Source organism: Ovis canadensis, chromosome 19 (assembly GCF_042477335.2).
Source record: "Ovis canadensis isolate MfBH-ARS-UI-01 breed Bighorn chromosome 19, ARS-UI_OviCan_v2, whole genome shotgun sequence".
Classification (NCBI taxonomy): domain Eukaryota; kingdom Metazoa; phylum Chordata; class Mammalia; order Artiodactyla; family Bovidae; genus Ovis; species Ovis canadensis.
Genome location: NC_091263.1, coordinates 57,916,484 through 57,934,211, shown reverse-complemented (window position 1 = coordinate 57,934,211; position 17,728 = coordinate 57,916,484). Strand labels below are relative to the sequence as shown.

Sequence of the window (17,728 nt, the reverse complement as noted above, 5' to 3'; positions counted from 1 at the left end):
AGAATAGGAGGACATCCTCTATGCAACCACAGTATTCATTATCACACATAAGAAAATAGGACAATAATTTCATAACAGCTCATATGCAGTTTACAATTAAATTTCTCTTATCCTACAGTTGTCTGTTTTACAGTTTTCTTGTTTTACAAACCAAGATCTGATTAAGACTCACTTTCTACATTTGCTTGTTACTTTATCTGAAACTCTTAATCTAGAATACTTTTCCCAAACTTTCTTTTCTTCTTCTTTTTTTTTAATGGCATTGACTTTCTAAAGATGTAGAGCAGTTGTCTATCCACTCATTCCCTTTGAAGTTAGCAGGGCCCTACTTGGCATCAGCTTGGTCTTGAAATGACACACGACCAGGGCAGCGTGCTGAGTGTGCACTGTTCTCAGCCCCGTTCTCATCTTTTGCAGCATGATTAAGAGGACAGAGAGTTCTGGAACAGACCTACTTGCTATTTGAAGGCCTTCTGGCAATGAAGTGGGCTCTGTGCCATCATTTGTGTTATATCGAGACAGGGGACTTTGTTCAAAGCCGTACCCACAGTGCAGTCAAGTGAAGGTTGGCACGTCCATGCATGCTTTAAAAGTGCTTTCTCTCTAAGCCCTAGTCAAAGACACTGGCAGGAATAAGGAATCTGATTTGAAAGGTTATGCTTCCCTTAAAGGCAGAAAAGTTGCAAACAGCCAAATCTCTTTGTCAACAAAATTGGTCAAATGGATTGAATCTAATCAAGGCATAAAGTGCTTGTTTGCAATAAGCTTATCGCTGGTATCCAGTTTCCCTGTTGTTAATGTGAAACGGTTTCCTTTCACAGTGCTGTTTTCTAGAAAATGACCTCTTGCTGCAGCTAAGGAATGTGGCTAGTCATTGCCATTTCCTTCATTTGACTCTGTAAGTTTTATATACTTAGGGAGGAAACACACACACACATATATATGTATCTTTTGTATTTTTGTGCCATGGTAAAATGCCTATAACATAACATTCACTAATTTAACTCCTTTTAGGTGCACCTAAGACATTGAGTATATTCATATATTCACTGTGTTGTGAAACCATCACCTCTCTTCATCTCTAGAACTTTTTGCATCTTCCTGAATTGAAACTCTGTACCCATCAAACGCAACTCTCCATCCTCACCTCCCCCGGCCCTGGCAAGTGCCATTCTACTTTCTGTTTCTATGATGTTGTTGTTCAGTCGCTACGTTGTGTCCAACTCTTTGCAACCCCGTGGACTGTAGCACAGCAGGCTTCCCTGTCCTTCACCATCTCCCCGAGTTTGATCAGACTCATGTCCAGCGAGTTGGTGATGCCATCCAATCATCTCGTCCTCAGTCGTCCCCTTCTCCTGGCCTCAGTCTGTTTCTATGGATTTGCCTCTTGTAGGTACCTTGTAAGTGGACTCGTATAGTATTGATATTTGTCCTTCTGTGTTTGGTTTACTGTATGTAGCATAGGGTTTACAAGATTCATTCATGTTGTTGAATGTATAAAAATTTCATTCCTTTTTCAAGCTGAATAATATTTTGTTGTCTCCATATTCCGCATTTTGTTTTTCCATTTTTCTGTCAGTGGACATTCAGGGTTTTTTAATACCTTTTAGCTATTGTGAATAATGCTGCTGTGAGCATATGCATACAAGTATCTGAGTCCCTGCTTTCAATTTTGGGGGGATATATGTAGAAGTGGAATTGCTGGATCATATGGTAATTCTATGTTTAATTTTTTTTTTTTTTTAAGTAGAAAGACAGAATGGTCATTTTAGGGAACAGAGCCCCATGTGAGGCCACATGGGCAGCACCTTAGGTATTACCTTGTCCTTGATGAGACAAAGGGGAGGGGCAATTTGTTCTCTCCTGTGTGGCCATGTTGCTTTGTTTCTGCTGACAGAACCAAGACAGAGAGAGTGTTTCATCTTGTAGTTTTTAAAGAGTTGGTGTTGCCCAAGTTGCAATTACCAGCTGGTGAGCATTTGCAGATCCGTTCACTGAGACCCATTCAACTGGAAGGAGGGAAGGCTGGCGTGATGTGAACCTACAGCCACAAGCAGGCCTTTGTGATGGGCTCCCTGGCAGGGGTCAGCATGCTGAAAGCCTGTATCCACGGGCAAGCAGAAACCTTTAATGAAACCTGTGTTCTGTATGGAGCATCCACTGCATGGGAAGCCCTCAGCACTTTTAGTTCTGAGTAATCCTAGGGAACAGTGGTTTCTCTGCACGGGAAGCATTATCTCCCAAATAGGTGTGGTTCTGCTTCCTAACCAACCATGGTTAGCCAGAGAAGAGGAGCCCAGTCTCTGGCTTTCATAGGCTGACTCTGCAGGCTGTGGAGTTAGATGGAGTGGATATTTATAAATGTTTTAAGTGCATGATCAAATCTTTGTTAAATAACATAATTTTTATATAAATTTTAAGCACAAGAAAAAGTTAGAAAACAACAATTGAAAGTCGCATTTGCTAGCCCCATTTTTTTCCTTCAGAGTTGGAGGTATTTCTTTCCAGCCATTTTTCTATGCTGAAATGAGTTCAACCTGTATATTTTCTTCAATTTGCATTTTTTTTTACCTAACAGATTGTGTTATGTAACTATCTATTACCAGTTTTTCTTAAATTATTTATTGGAAAGCTAATATAAATCCAGATATAGTAACAAATGACCTAATGTCTTCAACCCAGACCAATGGGAAAGAAAAGAAGAGATGAAGAGAAATCTAGGAATAAATGAGGTTTAAGAGATTTAGCAACCAGTTGTAACATGTGAAAATTATTTGGTCCTATTTAAACTGTTAAAGAAATTCATTAGACTTTTTTTTAAGATTCAGAATATTTTATTTATTTATTTTTGTGACACTTCCAAGATAATTTAGGACTTTAAACACTGAACATTTGATGTTATTAAGGAATTCCATTTGATGTTATTAAGGAATTATTTTATTTTTTGATGTGGGCATTCTAAAAATATCTTCTAAAGATAAGTAGTGAATGTTTATGGATGAAAACTAAGAGGACTAGGATTTGTATCCAGATAACATAAGAGGAGAAAAGAGGTGAGAATGAAGCAGTGAAACAAGACAGGCTGTGAGCTGAGAGTAGTTGAAGCTAAGTGATAGGTACGTGGGATTCATTTTAATATCTCTCCATGTCTGTATCAGTTGAGGACTCTCCATAATAATAAAAACTTTTAAAAAAGTAATACTTCTGGGAAGATGGAATAGAAGTACTTTTTCTAATGCTTCCCACTAAGTGCAACTAAAACCCCTGGGAATTTTCTACAGGGCGAATGTAAGGAGTCTCAGAAAGAGATTAAGGCAAAGCAGCTAGAGATCGTGGGTCTGAAGATTGGCACTGTAGTGAATTCCTTGAATGGTTGAAAAATTCCTAAATTTGGCAAAAAAAAGCAGAACATAAACCTACAGCTTCAAGAAACTGAGAGAAACCCAAGCAATTGCGCTCTTTAACATTTAGCCAGAGGAATAAAAGCTTAACATTTGCACACAGTCCTGTGTATGAATGTTTATAGCAGCTTTATCAGTAATAGACAACTGGAAACAACCCAGATGTCCTTCACTGGGTGAATGGTTAAACAAACAGTGGTGCGTCCATATCATGGAATATTACTCAGTGATAAAAAGAACAGGCTTTTGATACAGGCAGCATCCTGGATGAAACTGCAGAGAATGATGCTTGTGGAAAAAGCTAATCCCCAAAGATTAGATAATGTGTGATTCCATTATATGACATTTTACAAGTGATAAAATTAGAGATGAACAGATTAGTACTGTGAAGGGTTACAAAAGGGATGGCTATGAAAGATCGCTAGGAGAGTTCCCTGTGGGGTAGAAATGTTCTGTATCTTGATTGTGCCGTGACTTGTGATATTGTACTAGAGTTTTGTAGGATGTATCCATTTGGGGAACTAGGTAAAGGGTATTATTAATTCTTACACTTGTATGCTACTCTATTTCAAATTAATTTGCTCAATCATTCAATTTACAAGTTTAATTAAAAATAAGTGCAATATTTAAAACATTTTAAGTAATACAAAAATGATCTTTAGGGAATTCTCAGGTGGTCCAGTGGTTAGGGCTTGGAGCTTTCACTGTGATGATCTGGGTTCAGTCCCTGCTCAGGGAGCTAAGATCCTGCAAGCTGCATGGTGCGGCCAAAAACAAAACAAGAAACAAAAATGGTCTTTAACAAAAAATGAATCACACTTTGTCTTCTTCCCCAAGGCAAGCCCTACTTCTAGTTACCACATCATTTTCACAGTCATATAATGTAGCCCTTTGACTGAAGTTCTCTGAATATTTCAGAACTGAATATTGCTTAAATACCAAGGACAAGATTTGAGTTATTTTAAAAAATTTATTTGGATGCATTGAGTCTTAGTTGTAGCAAGTGGGATCTAGTTTCCCGACTAGGGAACAAGCCTGGGCCTCCTGCATTGGGAGCATGAAGTCTTAGACACTGGACCATGAAGGAAGTTCCCAAATTTGTGTTTTTGACTTGATTACCCCATCATGGTTTGTCACCGTCTCCCATAGGGCAGAAGCAGGAATGGGTTTCCTGTCTCATTTCCCTGAAGGCGACACTGTTGGGGCCTGACCCAGTTTGTAATGTGCTTGTGTAAACCCGTGAACAGGTATCGAGCCCACTGGGAACATGGTGAAGCAGCCGGCTAAGTTCACCGTGGACACAATCAGCGCTGGGCAAGGTGATGTCATGGTGTTTGTTGAGGACCCAGAAGGGAACAAAGAGGAGGTATGTTGGAGGAGGCTGCCTCCCCTGTTAGTATCCCATGGAAACTTTGGCACTTATAACAGGGCCAGGGACTGTGTCCCTATTTTTCTTATTAAAGCTCAAAACAAAAGCTTTTTTTTTTTTTTCTTAAAAAAAAAAAAAAAAAGAATCCTGAGTCTTATAGCAGTTAAATTCACTTGCCTAAGAGTTGTGTTTAAAGTATCATATAAATTGATACCCAAGGACACACATTATATAATACAATAAAATATTGCATTTAACTATTGTTACTGATAAAATACAGTCCAGTAGCAATATTGATTCCCTGCTCTTTCCCCATGCTGATCATCCTCTGGTTCCTCCCTTGGGACCTTTGCACATACTGCTTCTTCTGTCAGGCTATCATCTTAAGACTGTATTTTATTCCTAGCGCTGAGCACCATCTGAAGTTCTACATTTATTGGCGTAATTGTCTGTTTCTCCCACTGAGGCAGGAATTGTGCCTGATTTATTTTTGGTACCTGTCCCTGGGCTTGGTGTTTCATAAGCTCTTAATAACTATTGGGCCAAGAAAGGTTTAGGTTACTAGCTTCATAGTCTCTCTCATCTGGAAAGGTAACAGCCCTGAGATGATGGAGATGCCTGACTTGGTTTTACCTGTGTGCTAATGTGACTTGGTTTCCGTGACTTCAGGTTGCTTCTCTTGGAGCTTCCTGCAGGAGTGGTGGGCCAGAGAAGAGCCAGGGTAGGTTCCTGGCCTGGCACCTTGCCATGGGCCCTTGGCGAGCACAGCACACTTACACCAGTGCCTTCTCTAATTGTCACTCATCTTACCTCCTAGGCACTCGTGACCCCTGACAGTGATAAGAACAAGACATACTCTGTGGAGTATCTGCCCAAGGTCACCGGACTGCACAAAGTAAGATAAAACATCATGGCCTTTGCTTGAATGTTCTTCTGTGCTTGCTTTGATAGATGCGGAAGAAGCGTGGTTTTCTTAAGTTTGCGTCTGTCTATCATCTATCTATCTATCTGTGGTTGTACTAGATTTTCATTGCTTCTTGCAGGCTTTCTCTTGTTGTGGCAAGTGGGGGCTTCCTCCAGTTGCATTGTGCTGGCTTCTCGTTGCGGTGGCTTTTCTTGTTGTGGTGCGTGGGCTCAGTTGCTCCACAGTATGTGGGATCTTCCCCAACCAGGGGTTGAATCTGCACTGGCAGGTGGACTCTTCACCTTTGGACCATCTGGAAAGTCCCTTAAATCCTCCTCTGATTTCTCTTTCTGTTTATAGTAGTATCCATGTTCATTGTCAAAAATCTCGGATCCCTGTGAATCAGACTTGAGATAATCGCTACTCCATGCAGATTGGTTGAATTCCATTAAATTCTTTGCAGTGTCGTAAGATTTTTCTGACTCCACCGAGATAACTAATAACTGTAACTGCAAGCCTGGAGTGTAAATGCTGAGCTATGGGCTCTTTGTCTTTAGTGCTTCCTTAAATGTCCCTCTTCAGAGTGCTCCAGAGGCTCTGTCAGCATCAAAGCCTGAATGCAGAGAAGGCCAGTTGACTAGAGTGGAGGCCAGTGGCCCACCCAATCCAATAACCCTCAGAATTTAAAAGATGAGAACTTCGACTCAAAGTTTAGACAGAAATCTGTCTTATGTCTCAAGTCCATGTATCTGAAAACGGTCTTGGTCCTTTGAAGAATACTTTGGCTCTTAGATTTGAAATCCTGGAACTCTACATGATATTCTGTAGGGACACTGGTCCCTTTTGCAGCTGCCTTAAAGAGTCTGGTGTCTGGAGATTGAAGTGCTTGTGCATATTGTTACTATAGAGGCTAATCTAGGCATGTCTGATGTGTTTTAGTTGGCTAAAGGCCTGATGTCCCAGGCCCAGCTGTGTGGTTGATAGAGTCAGATGGGAGTCCCACTGAGGCCACTTCCCCAGAGTTCCTGGTTCCAGGACCTTTGTGTGTACGATCAGGAAGATGGAGGAGAGGGTGGTCTCACTGAGCAAGAAGAAGTGATGATGTCTCCCCTGCCTGTCATTTGTAGGTCACAGTCCTCTTTGCAGGACAGCACATCTCCAAGAGCCCATTCGAGGTGAATGTCGACAAGGCCCAGGGAGACGCCAGTAAAGTCACTGCGAAAGGCCCAGGCTTGGAAGCTGCCGGCAACATCGCCAATAAGCCCACCTATTTTGACATCTACACAGCAGGTAGCACCTTTCCTCTTCCAGAGCTGGAGATAATCCTTAGAAACCTGAGATGCTGGACTTCTTGTCTTTTGAATCAACAACAAAACTACAAAATTAGCTTTTTCAAATGTGTTGGTTATATTTCGAGATTTTTCAAAACCAGCTTTTCTTCTCAATCTTAACTTTGATTATTAATAATCAATTTCTGACTTGACTAAATAAATACTCCAAAGAGACTAAGGTTTAACAATCATCTCTTGGACCAAATTCTATGCAAGGTCCGGCGGGAAGGAGGGGTAAGAAAAGGAATGAATAAAACACAATTCTTGAATTTTCAGCTTTCTTTTCAATATAGAAATTTTAGGAAATAGAGATTATGGGAAAATGAAAGTTGGTTATGACCCTCCTCCCCATAAGCAACTTTCCTTTCTCCACCTTCCTTATTTCTGCTAGGAAACAGGTCTGGGTATGCACCTTCTGAATGCCTCTCTGTCTCCTGTGGTTTGCATTTTATACCTGCTTTCGCTCTCATCAGCAGGGAACTTCCTAGAGGGCGACTTGGACTCATGGCCTGTTCTCTCTCTCCTAGGTGCTGGCGTGGGTGACATTGGTGTGGAGGTGGAAGATCCCCAGGGGAAGAACACCGTGGAGTTGCTCGTGGAAGACAGAGGAAACCAGGTGTATCGATGTGTGTACAAGCCAATGCAGCCCGGCCCCCACGTTGTCAAGGTTTCCTTTGCTGGGGACACCATCCCCAAGAGTCCCTTCGTTGTGCAGGTCGGCGAAGGTGAGTGCTGGAGTAGCTGACTGCCTCTGGCTCTGGCATTGAGGCTGGCTGTGCGTGACAGGGCCCAGCCCTGAGCTCAGACTTGTCATTTTGCTGCCAGGGCCCCTTTGGCAGGAAGTATCCTCAAGACATTAATACTAGTATCTACTTTGTCCTCAAGATACTAACACGAATAGCTTCCTATACGCTGACCTAAGTGCTTTACTTATATTAACCTGTTGAATCTGCCCCCAAAACACTTCTGCCAGGATTCATGATCCTCACTGAGAGATGCAGGATGGAAGCTGTATGAGGAGAGGGTGTCTGTGGCTGAGGTTCAGTGATGTGGCAGGTCCCCTGTGGCTTCCTTTACTGGCTGCCAGGCAGAGAGCACGATGGCAGCTAGTCATGACACCAGCCACGGTGTCCTGGGGGCTACTGCTGTTCCCAGTGGGCATCTGAGACACTGAGGCTTAGGGGTCATAAGGTATGAGTATGGACTAAACCAGTGGTCCCCAACCCCTGGAACCGGGCTGCACAGCAGGAGGTGAGTGGCAGGCCAGGGAGCAAAGTTTCATCTGTGTTTACAGCTGCTCTCCATTGCTCGCATTACTGCCTGAGTTTTTCCGCCTGTCAGGGCAGCGGCAGCATTAGATTTCTCATAAGAGCATGAACCCTACTGTGCTTGAATCATCTCCAAACCACTCGCCTCCACCCCAGGCCATGGAAAAATTGTCTTCCACAGAACTATTCCCTGGTGCCCAAAAGGGTTGGGGGCCGCTGGACTAGATGTCAGTAGGAATAGAACCATGGTCTCTGTCAGCTCCTGCTGCAGCCAGAAGCATGCATTTCTCTCTAATGTTAGACTCTTTCCTTCTGACTTAGTTACTCTCTTTTTTTTCCCCCCCAACTCTGCTGCCTTTTCTAACCAGTACTTGCCTTTCCCTGTTCTGTTCTGTGCATCTGCGTCTGCAGACCTGGCTTCCTCTTCTGAATCCGGCCTCTTGGCCAGCCTGGAGCCTGAAGCTGTTGGCTTCCTAGTCGAAAGCACTGGGCCAGAGGCATCTCACTGGGTAAGGGCTGGTTGGGTGGGCCATCTCTGCCAGTCTTTGTGCTGCCTCCGGTGTCCAGCGGGCCCGTGCTCTTCGTGACCGTGGGAAACTGCAGTGCAGGTGTTAGCACCACCTGTCTGGCCAGACCCCCAGACTCACTCTCTGATTACATCTACACATCTCTAGGCCATCTCAAGATGCTGGAAAATCTGGTGGTTTCCTTCAAGCTTTTTAGTTCCATTTAGTGTTTATATGAACTGCTGATGTTGAGACTCTTGCCCATACTCAGGATTTCCATGACTTTTATTTTTTTAAAGATACATTTAAACCTTCCAAGGGAAGTCCTGTCATCCTGTTGTGACTTATTTCTGGTATGACCAACTTCTCTCCCCTTGACAAAGGGGGAAAAAAATAAACGTATTCAGAAACAGAACTTCATTTGACACAATACAAGAAAGAATATTGAACAGCTTTCCTAGTTTTAATGATGTTTTCTGACTTCCTCTCACTTGTGGATTACTTTTTTCATTTCTGGCATATCCATCTATCACTTGTACTAGTTAATACTTAATAGAGTTTTTCTGTTGATGTACTGACCCTTCCTCCACTTAAATGATTTTACGATAAACAGTCTTGTCTTCTGGAGTCTGTGACCCCCTAGTGTATAGAGGGAGCCTGTCAAATATGCAGTGTCAGATTTGGAAAGGAACAACCTGACATTTTACCTGTTAATCTCCCATTTATATATTTAATGAGAAGGTTTCTCATGTTACCAAAAATGTCCCAGGGCACATTGATGTCTTTTATCAACCTTCGACAAACCCCATGGAATTGTTTTGTGAACCTCTTATATAGGAATGTTAGAAGCTACCTTTGCGCTAGACATACAACTTTAGGTTTTTTAACTGGACCCAGAAAGCAAATTGAGAGTGGGGTTTACTTCTAATTATAGAGTAGCCACCTGCATTCCAAGGACCTTGTAATAGCACTGAAATGTTTGTCTGCCTTGGTCGAGGTGGGGTTGATCTGGTCTTTTTTTGCACCATCCTCTGGCTCTTCCTGCGGAAGAGAACAACATTTAGACTTTTGGAAACCACTGATCCGAAGTTTGGAACTAGGTCAGATGTTTTCAAGTGCTACATTTTCCAAGTAGACCTGAAAAAGTCCAGTCTTCCCAATTACTGGACCCTTGAGTATGGCAGTGAAGTTTGAGCAACGTCCAATCCCAGGTCTTAACTCTCTTTTACCACCGAGAGGATAAATGCCAGGATTCAGCAAATACCAGGAGTCCAGCGAATTCACGCTGTGCGCTCCTGCTTTTTTTGCCAAAGTAACTTTTCCCCAGTCCCTGGACAAAGTTATATTGTGTCTTTATTTGCTAGCCTGGTGTGCTCCCTGAACAAGACCCCTGGTCTCAGGCAGCTGCTGCACACTCTGCAAAGCAAACATTTTCTTGGCGGGTGGCTCAAAGTTACCTTGGCTTACTCAACTCAGACTAAAGAATAAAAGGTTGAATTGATGTCGAAACTGTGCTTACAGCCTGCAATCCAAACGCCTGCCGGGCCAGTGGCCGAGGCCTGCAGCCTAAAGGCATTCGCATCCGAGAAACTGCAGACTTCAGGGTTGACACCAAAGCTGCTGGAAGTGGAGAGCTCGGCGTCACCATTAAGGGTCCTAGTAAGTGCTCCTTTGCTTCCCTGTCTCAATGTGATTTCAGCTTAACTTGACAGCCATGACCTATGGGTCTCATCACACAGCCAGTTCTGATCAATTTATCCCAGAGAGCTGAGTCAGAGATTGGAGGCTCTCTCTGCTCCATGTAGAAGGAAACTGATGGCTTAGTCATGTCTGCCCTGGATGTGGGAACAGTGTTGGATTGACAGCCTCACATTATGTTAGGGCTTCCGGAAAAAGAAATAAATATTGGAGCTGGAACAGCAATATGAAATGGCCTATTTTTTTTTTAATTTGAGGAAACCTAGGCTCAGAGAGGAAGGGTCTTGTCCACAGTCACAAAGCTTTTAAACATCTGAGCTGGAATTCAAGCCTGATCTCCAAAGCCAGTAATTTTCCCCTCTACAGGTTACATTTTATAGACAATGAAATTATGGCAGATACCTAATTACTTTGATGAGTGCTTATAGAAGGAGAATAAATTCCCTACGATTAAGCCTTCTCTGTAGATAAATGCCACTTGTGGAAGAGTGCATGCACCTTGCAACTCACTGTCGCTCTTTCATGAGAAAAGAGACAGGAGAACAGGTATCTACTCTCTTCATGAGTTCCCCACCCTGGGTCAGAGAAACAGCTCGACATTTTCCAGCTGTGAGTCCGGTAGCCTCAGCAGTTTTACTCCCCGGCTTTGTAAAATCCTCGCTTTCTCTTCCGGGACTGTTCTCACTCCCCTATGTTCCTAACAGGCTGTGGCAGGAGTGTTCTGAGCTCCAGAAAGTTAATATTTCATCTCAGAGCACTGAGTTTTGGGGCAGCTATGCCCTGAAGGCAGGCAGGGTTCTAGACTGCCCAGACCTGGAGTCAGGCTGCTCGAGGGCTGGCCTCCCTTTTGGCTTGTTGCTACAGGAACTGAGGAGGCGGTTTTTTTTTTTTCCCTGACCTTAGATTCTTACTTGACTAAATGGCTTTCCCAGCCAAACCTCAGGGCTCAACATAAAACAAGTTCCTGCCTGATGGCTCAGACTGGAGTTTGTGAGGTAGCCTCTGAAACCTGTTCTCTTGGAGATAGCTTACAAGAGCTTTCTTGCTTTCATTGTCCAGTTTTAGTTGAAAAGGATATGCCAGGATCCTAATGCCAAACACTCATAAGCATTTACTCCTTCTACCATTTTTAAAAAATGTTCTTTGCCTTTTTTATATTGGAATTTAGGCTTCCCCAGTGGCTCATTGGTAAAGAATCTGCCGATGCAGGAAACATTGTTGATTAACAATGTTGTTGTATTAGTTTCAGGTGTACAGCAAACTGATTCAGTTATACATACCTATGTATCTATTCATTTTGAAGTTCTTTTCCCATTTAGATTATTACAGAATATTGAGTAGAGTTCCCTGTGCAATTCTTATGGGCAGCTAAAAAGGATGGCTTTTTGATCACTGAAAAATATTACCAGCCCCAGGGGTTTAGGACCTCATAGGCCCCTCATACATGAGAAAGCTTTCTAAAGCCAGTGAGCTGGGAAATCTTCCATTTCCCCTTACTTTGAAGTAGACATGTATCTGTTTTCAGCTTTGGAGTATCCTCCCAATTTGGGGTGGGGGAATCCCACACTCTGAGATCATCCACGTGGTTTTATTTTGTGGCTGTTGCTGTCTTTCTGTTCCTGTCTTGTGGATTCTCGTTCTGGGTCTGGATGCCTATTGGAAAGACGGTGTGCTTCCTTCCCACAGAGGGTCTGGAGGAGCTGGTGAAACAGAAAGGCTTTCAGGATGGAGTCTATGCATTTGAGTATTACCCCAGCACCCAGGGGAAATACAGCATCTCCATCACTTGGGGGGGACACCACATTCAAAAGAGGTGAGTCTCTAGCAGGAATTGTGTCTTCTCCCGAGGCCTGCTCAGCCCAGGACAGGCTTGTGGTGCTCATTTCCCAGGCTGCAGGAGGGAAGGGGAGCTGCTCTGTCAAAAGCTTTTTTTTTTCTTTTTTCAGAACAGTACACAGTCATTTGGCCTGTTCTCAAATGCAGCAGAAAGTCTCTGTGGTTTCAGCTGCCTCGTTTCAAATCAAAAGCTGGCGGTTTAAAGCTGTGGGGAGGCAGACAAGCCAGGAGGAACAGTGATACAGAGCAAATGGGCTGTGTGTCTATAGCCCTAATTTAAACAGATTCTCTTTCTTTCGATATGTGCCTCTCTGTTCATGAATGCCATGGGTAAAATGGCAGAATCTGCTGTGGTTGACATTAGAGTCCTCGCTGTGAGTGCGGTCAGGATGCAAGGGGCACAGTCTATAGCTTTGCCTTGTGGGCCTCACTTGCCTTCCCTGTATTCACATGCTTTCCAGCTTTCCTGGGGGCAGCTTTAGGCTCTGAATAAATTCCATTTACTTCAAGAGATGTCTGTGTATATTTTAAGCTTCTGAGAATCTAAGCAATGTTTTTTAAATCTCCCGTGCCGAAGTTAAAGCGCATTTATTGATGTTTGAGATAAAGCATATTCAACCCTGTTTTCTTGTTTTAACACTGGCAGCAGATGGAATGTAGACACTCGCTTGGCCTTCCAGGCTCATAGTCTGGTGTACATACAAGGCAAATGACCAGGATAGTGCCAGGCAGTGTGGTTTGAAACAGTCCTATTACATGATATTGTTGACGTAACAATGGTTGTGGGGGAACCTGTATGGAGGAAGGGCTTGGCTGGAGCTTGGGGCTGCAGATAAAAGGATAAGGCCAGTGGAAAGAGTGTGTATAAAGAGCTTGTGGTTGTATGTAGCCCTTTCTCTGCTTCTCTTTAATGCTTCCTCTGTTCCTTTCCTTCTAGCCCTTTTGAAGTTCAAGTTGGCCCTGAAGCAGGCATGCAGAAAGTCCGTGCATGGGGACCTGGCCTCCACGGCGGGATTGTTGGGCGGTCAGCAGACTTTGTGGTGGAGTCCATTGGTTCTGAAGTGGGGTCTCTGGGTAAGTGGAAGCGGCTTCTGGTGGCTGAGATTGCAGGGTGGCTGGGTGACGTGTTAGGTTGCGTGTTGAGGCCTCCTCTGAGCCTCACTACCCTGAGCCTCCTGGCCTCCTGACCACCCAAGACCATCTCTGGATACTCCTGATAAGTTGCAGTTCCCATGTTCTGCTTGTCCTCTGCCTCTGGCACCAGCATTCATTCATCTACTGGACCATGAGGGCAAAGGCTGCCTGTGGATGTTGTGCCTAAAACAGTGCCTGGAAAATAATTGACACATGGCAGATATTACTGACTGATCCTTAGTTTAGATGAATGAATGAAGTTTGCCGAAATTAGAAATTTGAAAAGTGAATACTCTTTGGAGCAGAGTTGAGTGTATTTTAAGTAAGCATCTGATGTAGATTTGATCATTTTAGAACAAGAGTCGGCACCTCTCCCTGTTAAGGAACAGATAGCGAATATTTCCATATGGAAGGTCATATTCTCTCTGTCACAGCTATGTGACTGTCATTGTAGCCTGATAGCGACCATAGATAATGCACAACTAAAGGGGTGTGATTGTGTTCCTTGTTTACAAAAACACGCATTGGGTCAGATCTGGTTCAGCAGTTTAATGACGCCATGTTAACAAATAGAAATAAGCAAAGAGGAAAAATTAGGAAATCAGATTTAATTTTTCTGTTTAGAGAAATGATAAACATCTTAGATATCCTTATAGACTAGAAGCAGTATTAAACCTTTCAGTATATCCTTCTAGACTTTATTCCTGTACATAGGCATACAAATGTTGATCTGCTGCAAAAGTATCTTTATATCTTTCTGCCTCAGGCAAATATAGGACCTATCTCAATTTCCCATGGCATCTATGGAAATCCAAGGTGTGGATATAACTACTGTTAGGCCCTTCAGCAAAATAGCTGAAGAGTTTTGCTATAAAAAACAATGCTGAATATGTATCCTTGTATCTAACTGTTTACACACATCCTTGGTTATTTCCTTCAGATAAAAACCCAGAAGTGGATTTGGTGGGGGCAATGGGTGGGTATTGTTTTAAGGTTTTTGGCTCATGTTACCATATTGCCAACAGAAAGATTTGCTGGTTGACCTTTCCGTTGAATGATGTTTTTAAAAAAATATGTAAAATCCAGCCTTCCATCTCTTTTGAAGACTTAGTAAGCTCGGTTTTGTGGGAAAGGGACCCTAACAGATTTCAGTCTTCTGGCTAGCACTTGGTTTTCAGGGAGGCAGAAGGAATGGGTTGGTAATAACCCAGACTAGATACCTTGTAACCAGAGGATCTTCCCACCCCGTCCCCAGGGTTTGCCATTGAAGGCCCCTCGCAGGCGAAGATTGAGTATGACGACCAGAATGACGGGTCGTGTGATGTCAAGTACTGGCCCAAGGAGCCGGGTGAATATGCCGTTCACATCATGTGCGACGATGAGGACATCAAGGACAGTCCCTTCATGGCCTACATCCACCCGGCCTCGGGAGACTACAACCCGGACCTGGTGAGTCAGTGTGTTGTGTTTCTATCCTCTCCTCTGGCTCCTGGCGTTCTTTCTTATGCCCACAGGGTTTCCTTGTGTAGCGTGTGAAGAAATCACAGAGAAGAGCCTTTTAAAGCTTAGGAAGTTTTGAAAAAGACCTGAGTGAGAAGCCTGGTAGTACCTTGTAGTGGTCTTCCCAGGTGGTTCAGTGGTAAAGAATCTACCTGCCATGCAGGAAATGTGGGTTCAATCCCTGGGTTGGGAAGATCCCTTGGAGAAGGAAATAGTAATCCACTCCAGTATTCTTGCCTGGGAAATCTCATGGACAGGGGAACCTGACGGGCTACAGTCCATGGGGTCGCAAAGAGTTGGACGTGATTTAGTGACTGAAAATCAAGTACCTCTTAGTACATTTCTAACATGTGGCCAATGACTTACCTCTCTCGATTCTGTATCTTCCTCTATAAAATGGGAACTATTCCAGTGGCTGCTTCCTACAGTTTCTGGCAAGGAGGTAACATGAACAAAACCAGCTCTAATTAGCATAGTGCCTGGCCCACAGAGGGGGCTCCATAAGCTGCTATTTTTCTTGTACCCCAAGCATCCCATTTCAGTTTTACCACTTTCTATAGGTATTATCTCAAGGTGCTCCTTAGATAAAGACTTGTTAATTTTTACCCCCGACTCCCTTTCTCTTAAGTTGGAGCAGTGTTTGCAGTGTCTCCAGGAGCTTCTCTGAATCGTTTAGCAGGCTGATAAGCGTGAAGTCTGAGCCAGCTGGGCTTTCGGCGGCCACCTCCCCCGCCCAACGTGTGCTGTTTTTGGCCCACATGGACAGCTGACCGTAGGCTGACATCAGTCCAGCCTGGTAGCTGGTCCTCTTTGTCCAGCTGCTGGTTCTTTGCTCTCTGGGGCTGCAGGCCTTTGGGATGTTGTCGGTGGGAAAGGCTCTGAACCCCCTCCAAGTAGGAGCGTTGAAACTAAGCACAGCTGGAGGTCCGTGCACGGGTTACTGCATACATTAATACAGGGAGCACAGGCTGGTGTGGGGCCAGGTTTTACAGAGTTTTTCTCCTGCATGTTTTTAAGTTCCAGGTTGTGTGTGTGTGTGTGTGTGTGTGTGTGTGTTCAGTCGCTCACTCTTGGCTGACTCTGCGACCCCATGAACTGTAGCCCACCAGGCTCCTCTGTCAGTGTGATTCTCTAGGCAAGAATACTGGAGTGGATTGCCACTTCCTACTCCATGTTCCATGTACTTTAGCATTTTAACTACCATAACCATCCTGTTATGTAGGTATAGTAAGTCTCTTACATACAAATGTGTTCTGTTCTGAGAGCACTTTCATAAGTCGAAGGATGTTATCCTGGGTACCTCACTAACACAATCAGCTATATGATACTGTACTATAGTAGGGCTTCCCAGGTGGCGCAGTGGTAAAGAATCTGCCTTCCAATGCAAGAGACGCAAGAGAAGCAGGTTCGATTCCTGTGTCAGGAAGATCCCCTGGAGGAGGGCATGGCAACCCACTCCATTATTCTTGCCTGGAGAATCCCATGGACAGAGGAGCCTGATGGGTCACAGTCCATGGGGTTGCAAAGAGTTGGACACAACTGAGCATTCATGTATGTATGTACTGTAATAGATTGATAATACTTTTCACACAAATTATATGCACATAAAAAACAAACACAAAAAATAAACAGTTTTAATCATACAGTACAGTACCTTGAAAGGTGCAGTAGTGCCTTACAACAGCTGGCATACAGAGACTGACACACGTATTCATATCTTTGCAGTTCACAACTTGAAAGTTCATACGTAGAGGATACTGTACTGTGAAGCCAGACGTAGTTTCCTCTCTCCCCCTTCTCTGGTCGCCTGTCTTCTGATAGTGTAGTTAGCGCATTACAAAGAAAGGGAGTCACTATTGGCCCTTTGCCCCAGGTGCAAGCATATGGGCCAGGTTTGGAGAAATCCGGATGCATTGTCAACAACCTGGCTGAGTTCACCGTGGATCCTAAGGATGCCGGAAAAGCTCCCTTAAAGATATTTGCTCAGGTAAGTTTCTACCTGCCACCTGTGCAGGGAATTGTCAGGTAACGGGATACATATAACAGCAAGTGACCAGTCCCTTAGATCTTCAGTTTCCTCATTCATACGTTGCAAAAAAGATTATCTCAAAGGGTTTATGTGAGGACTAAAGGGGATTCTAATAAGTAAAGCAAGGTGCTTTTCTCATCTTTATGATTTGTGTTCCGTGGAAATCAGGCTTGTCTGTTTCAGATCTCCCCCATAAATGTCCTTTAGTGTGGCTGTGATGGGAGGGTTTGTAAACAAGAGTGTAGCAAATATGTTTCTCTCATTTAATTGAATTTTGGCCCCAGGATTTAAATGCAGGAATTACAGTTAAGAAGCACTGAGTGACCATGGCTTTCTTTTGGGAAACCATTTGTTGTTAGTAATTAAAGGTAAATTAATGCACGTAGTGTTTTATCACTTGTGTTCATTGTATTGAGAACATGGCCCATCATAGGCGCTCCATGAAATTTGGTTGGATGAGTGAGTGGTGATTTGGGAAGACCCATGACCCTGTTTGATGGAGACAGTGTGAGAGCCAGCTCTGTACTTGGCCCCTGCTCTTCTGCAGGACGGGGATGGCCAGCCTATTGACATCCAGATGAAGAGCCGGATGGATGGCACCTACGCCTGCTCATACACCCCAGTTAAGGCCATCAAGCACACCATTGCCGTGGTCTGGGGAGGTGTCAACATCCCGCACAGCCCTTACAGGGTAGGTTATGAAGTGGAATCCTGGTCGTGGTATGAAAAAGCCCCGTCCTGAGGCAGGTCTG

The 17,728-nt window shown here is 43.8% G+C and overlaps 1 protein-coding gene across 6 annotated transcripts in view; it reads left to right on the top strand.

Moving 5' to 3' along the window:
- FLNB (filamin B) overlaps positions 1 to 17,728 on the top strand; it is a 139,209-nt gene that overhangs the window by 65,325 nt on the left and 56,156 nt on the right. For all 6 annotated transcript variants that reach the window (XR_011250668.1, XM_069560563.1, XM_069560562.1 and 3 more), the window contains exons 5-14: positions 4,649 to 4,767; positions 5,588 to 5,665; positions 6,802 to 6,964; positions 7,533 to 7,730; positions 10,301 to 10,438; positions 12,164 to 12,290; positions 13,251 to 13,387; positions 14,703 to 14,896; positions 16,821 to 16,934; positions 17,524 to 17,667. Coding sequence is in view for 5 of the 6 variants with exons in the window: in XM_069560563.1 (XP_069416664.1) it covers positions 4,649 to 4,767; positions 5,588 to 5,665; positions 6,802 to 6,964; positions 7,533 to 7,730; positions 10,301 to 10,438; positions 12,164 to 12,290; positions 13,251 to 13,387; positions 14,703 to 14,896; positions 16,821 to 16,934; positions 17,524 to 17,667 (1,412 nt within the window). In the remaining variant the exon portion in view is untranslated. The remainder of the gene's footprint in view (positions 1 to 4,648; positions 4,768 to 5,587; positions 5,666 to 6,801; positions 6,965 to 7,532; positions 7,731 to 10,300; positions 10,439 to 12,163; positions 12,291 to 13,250; positions 13,388 to 14,702; positions 14,897 to 16,820; positions 16,935 to 17,523; positions 17,668 to 17,728) is intronic.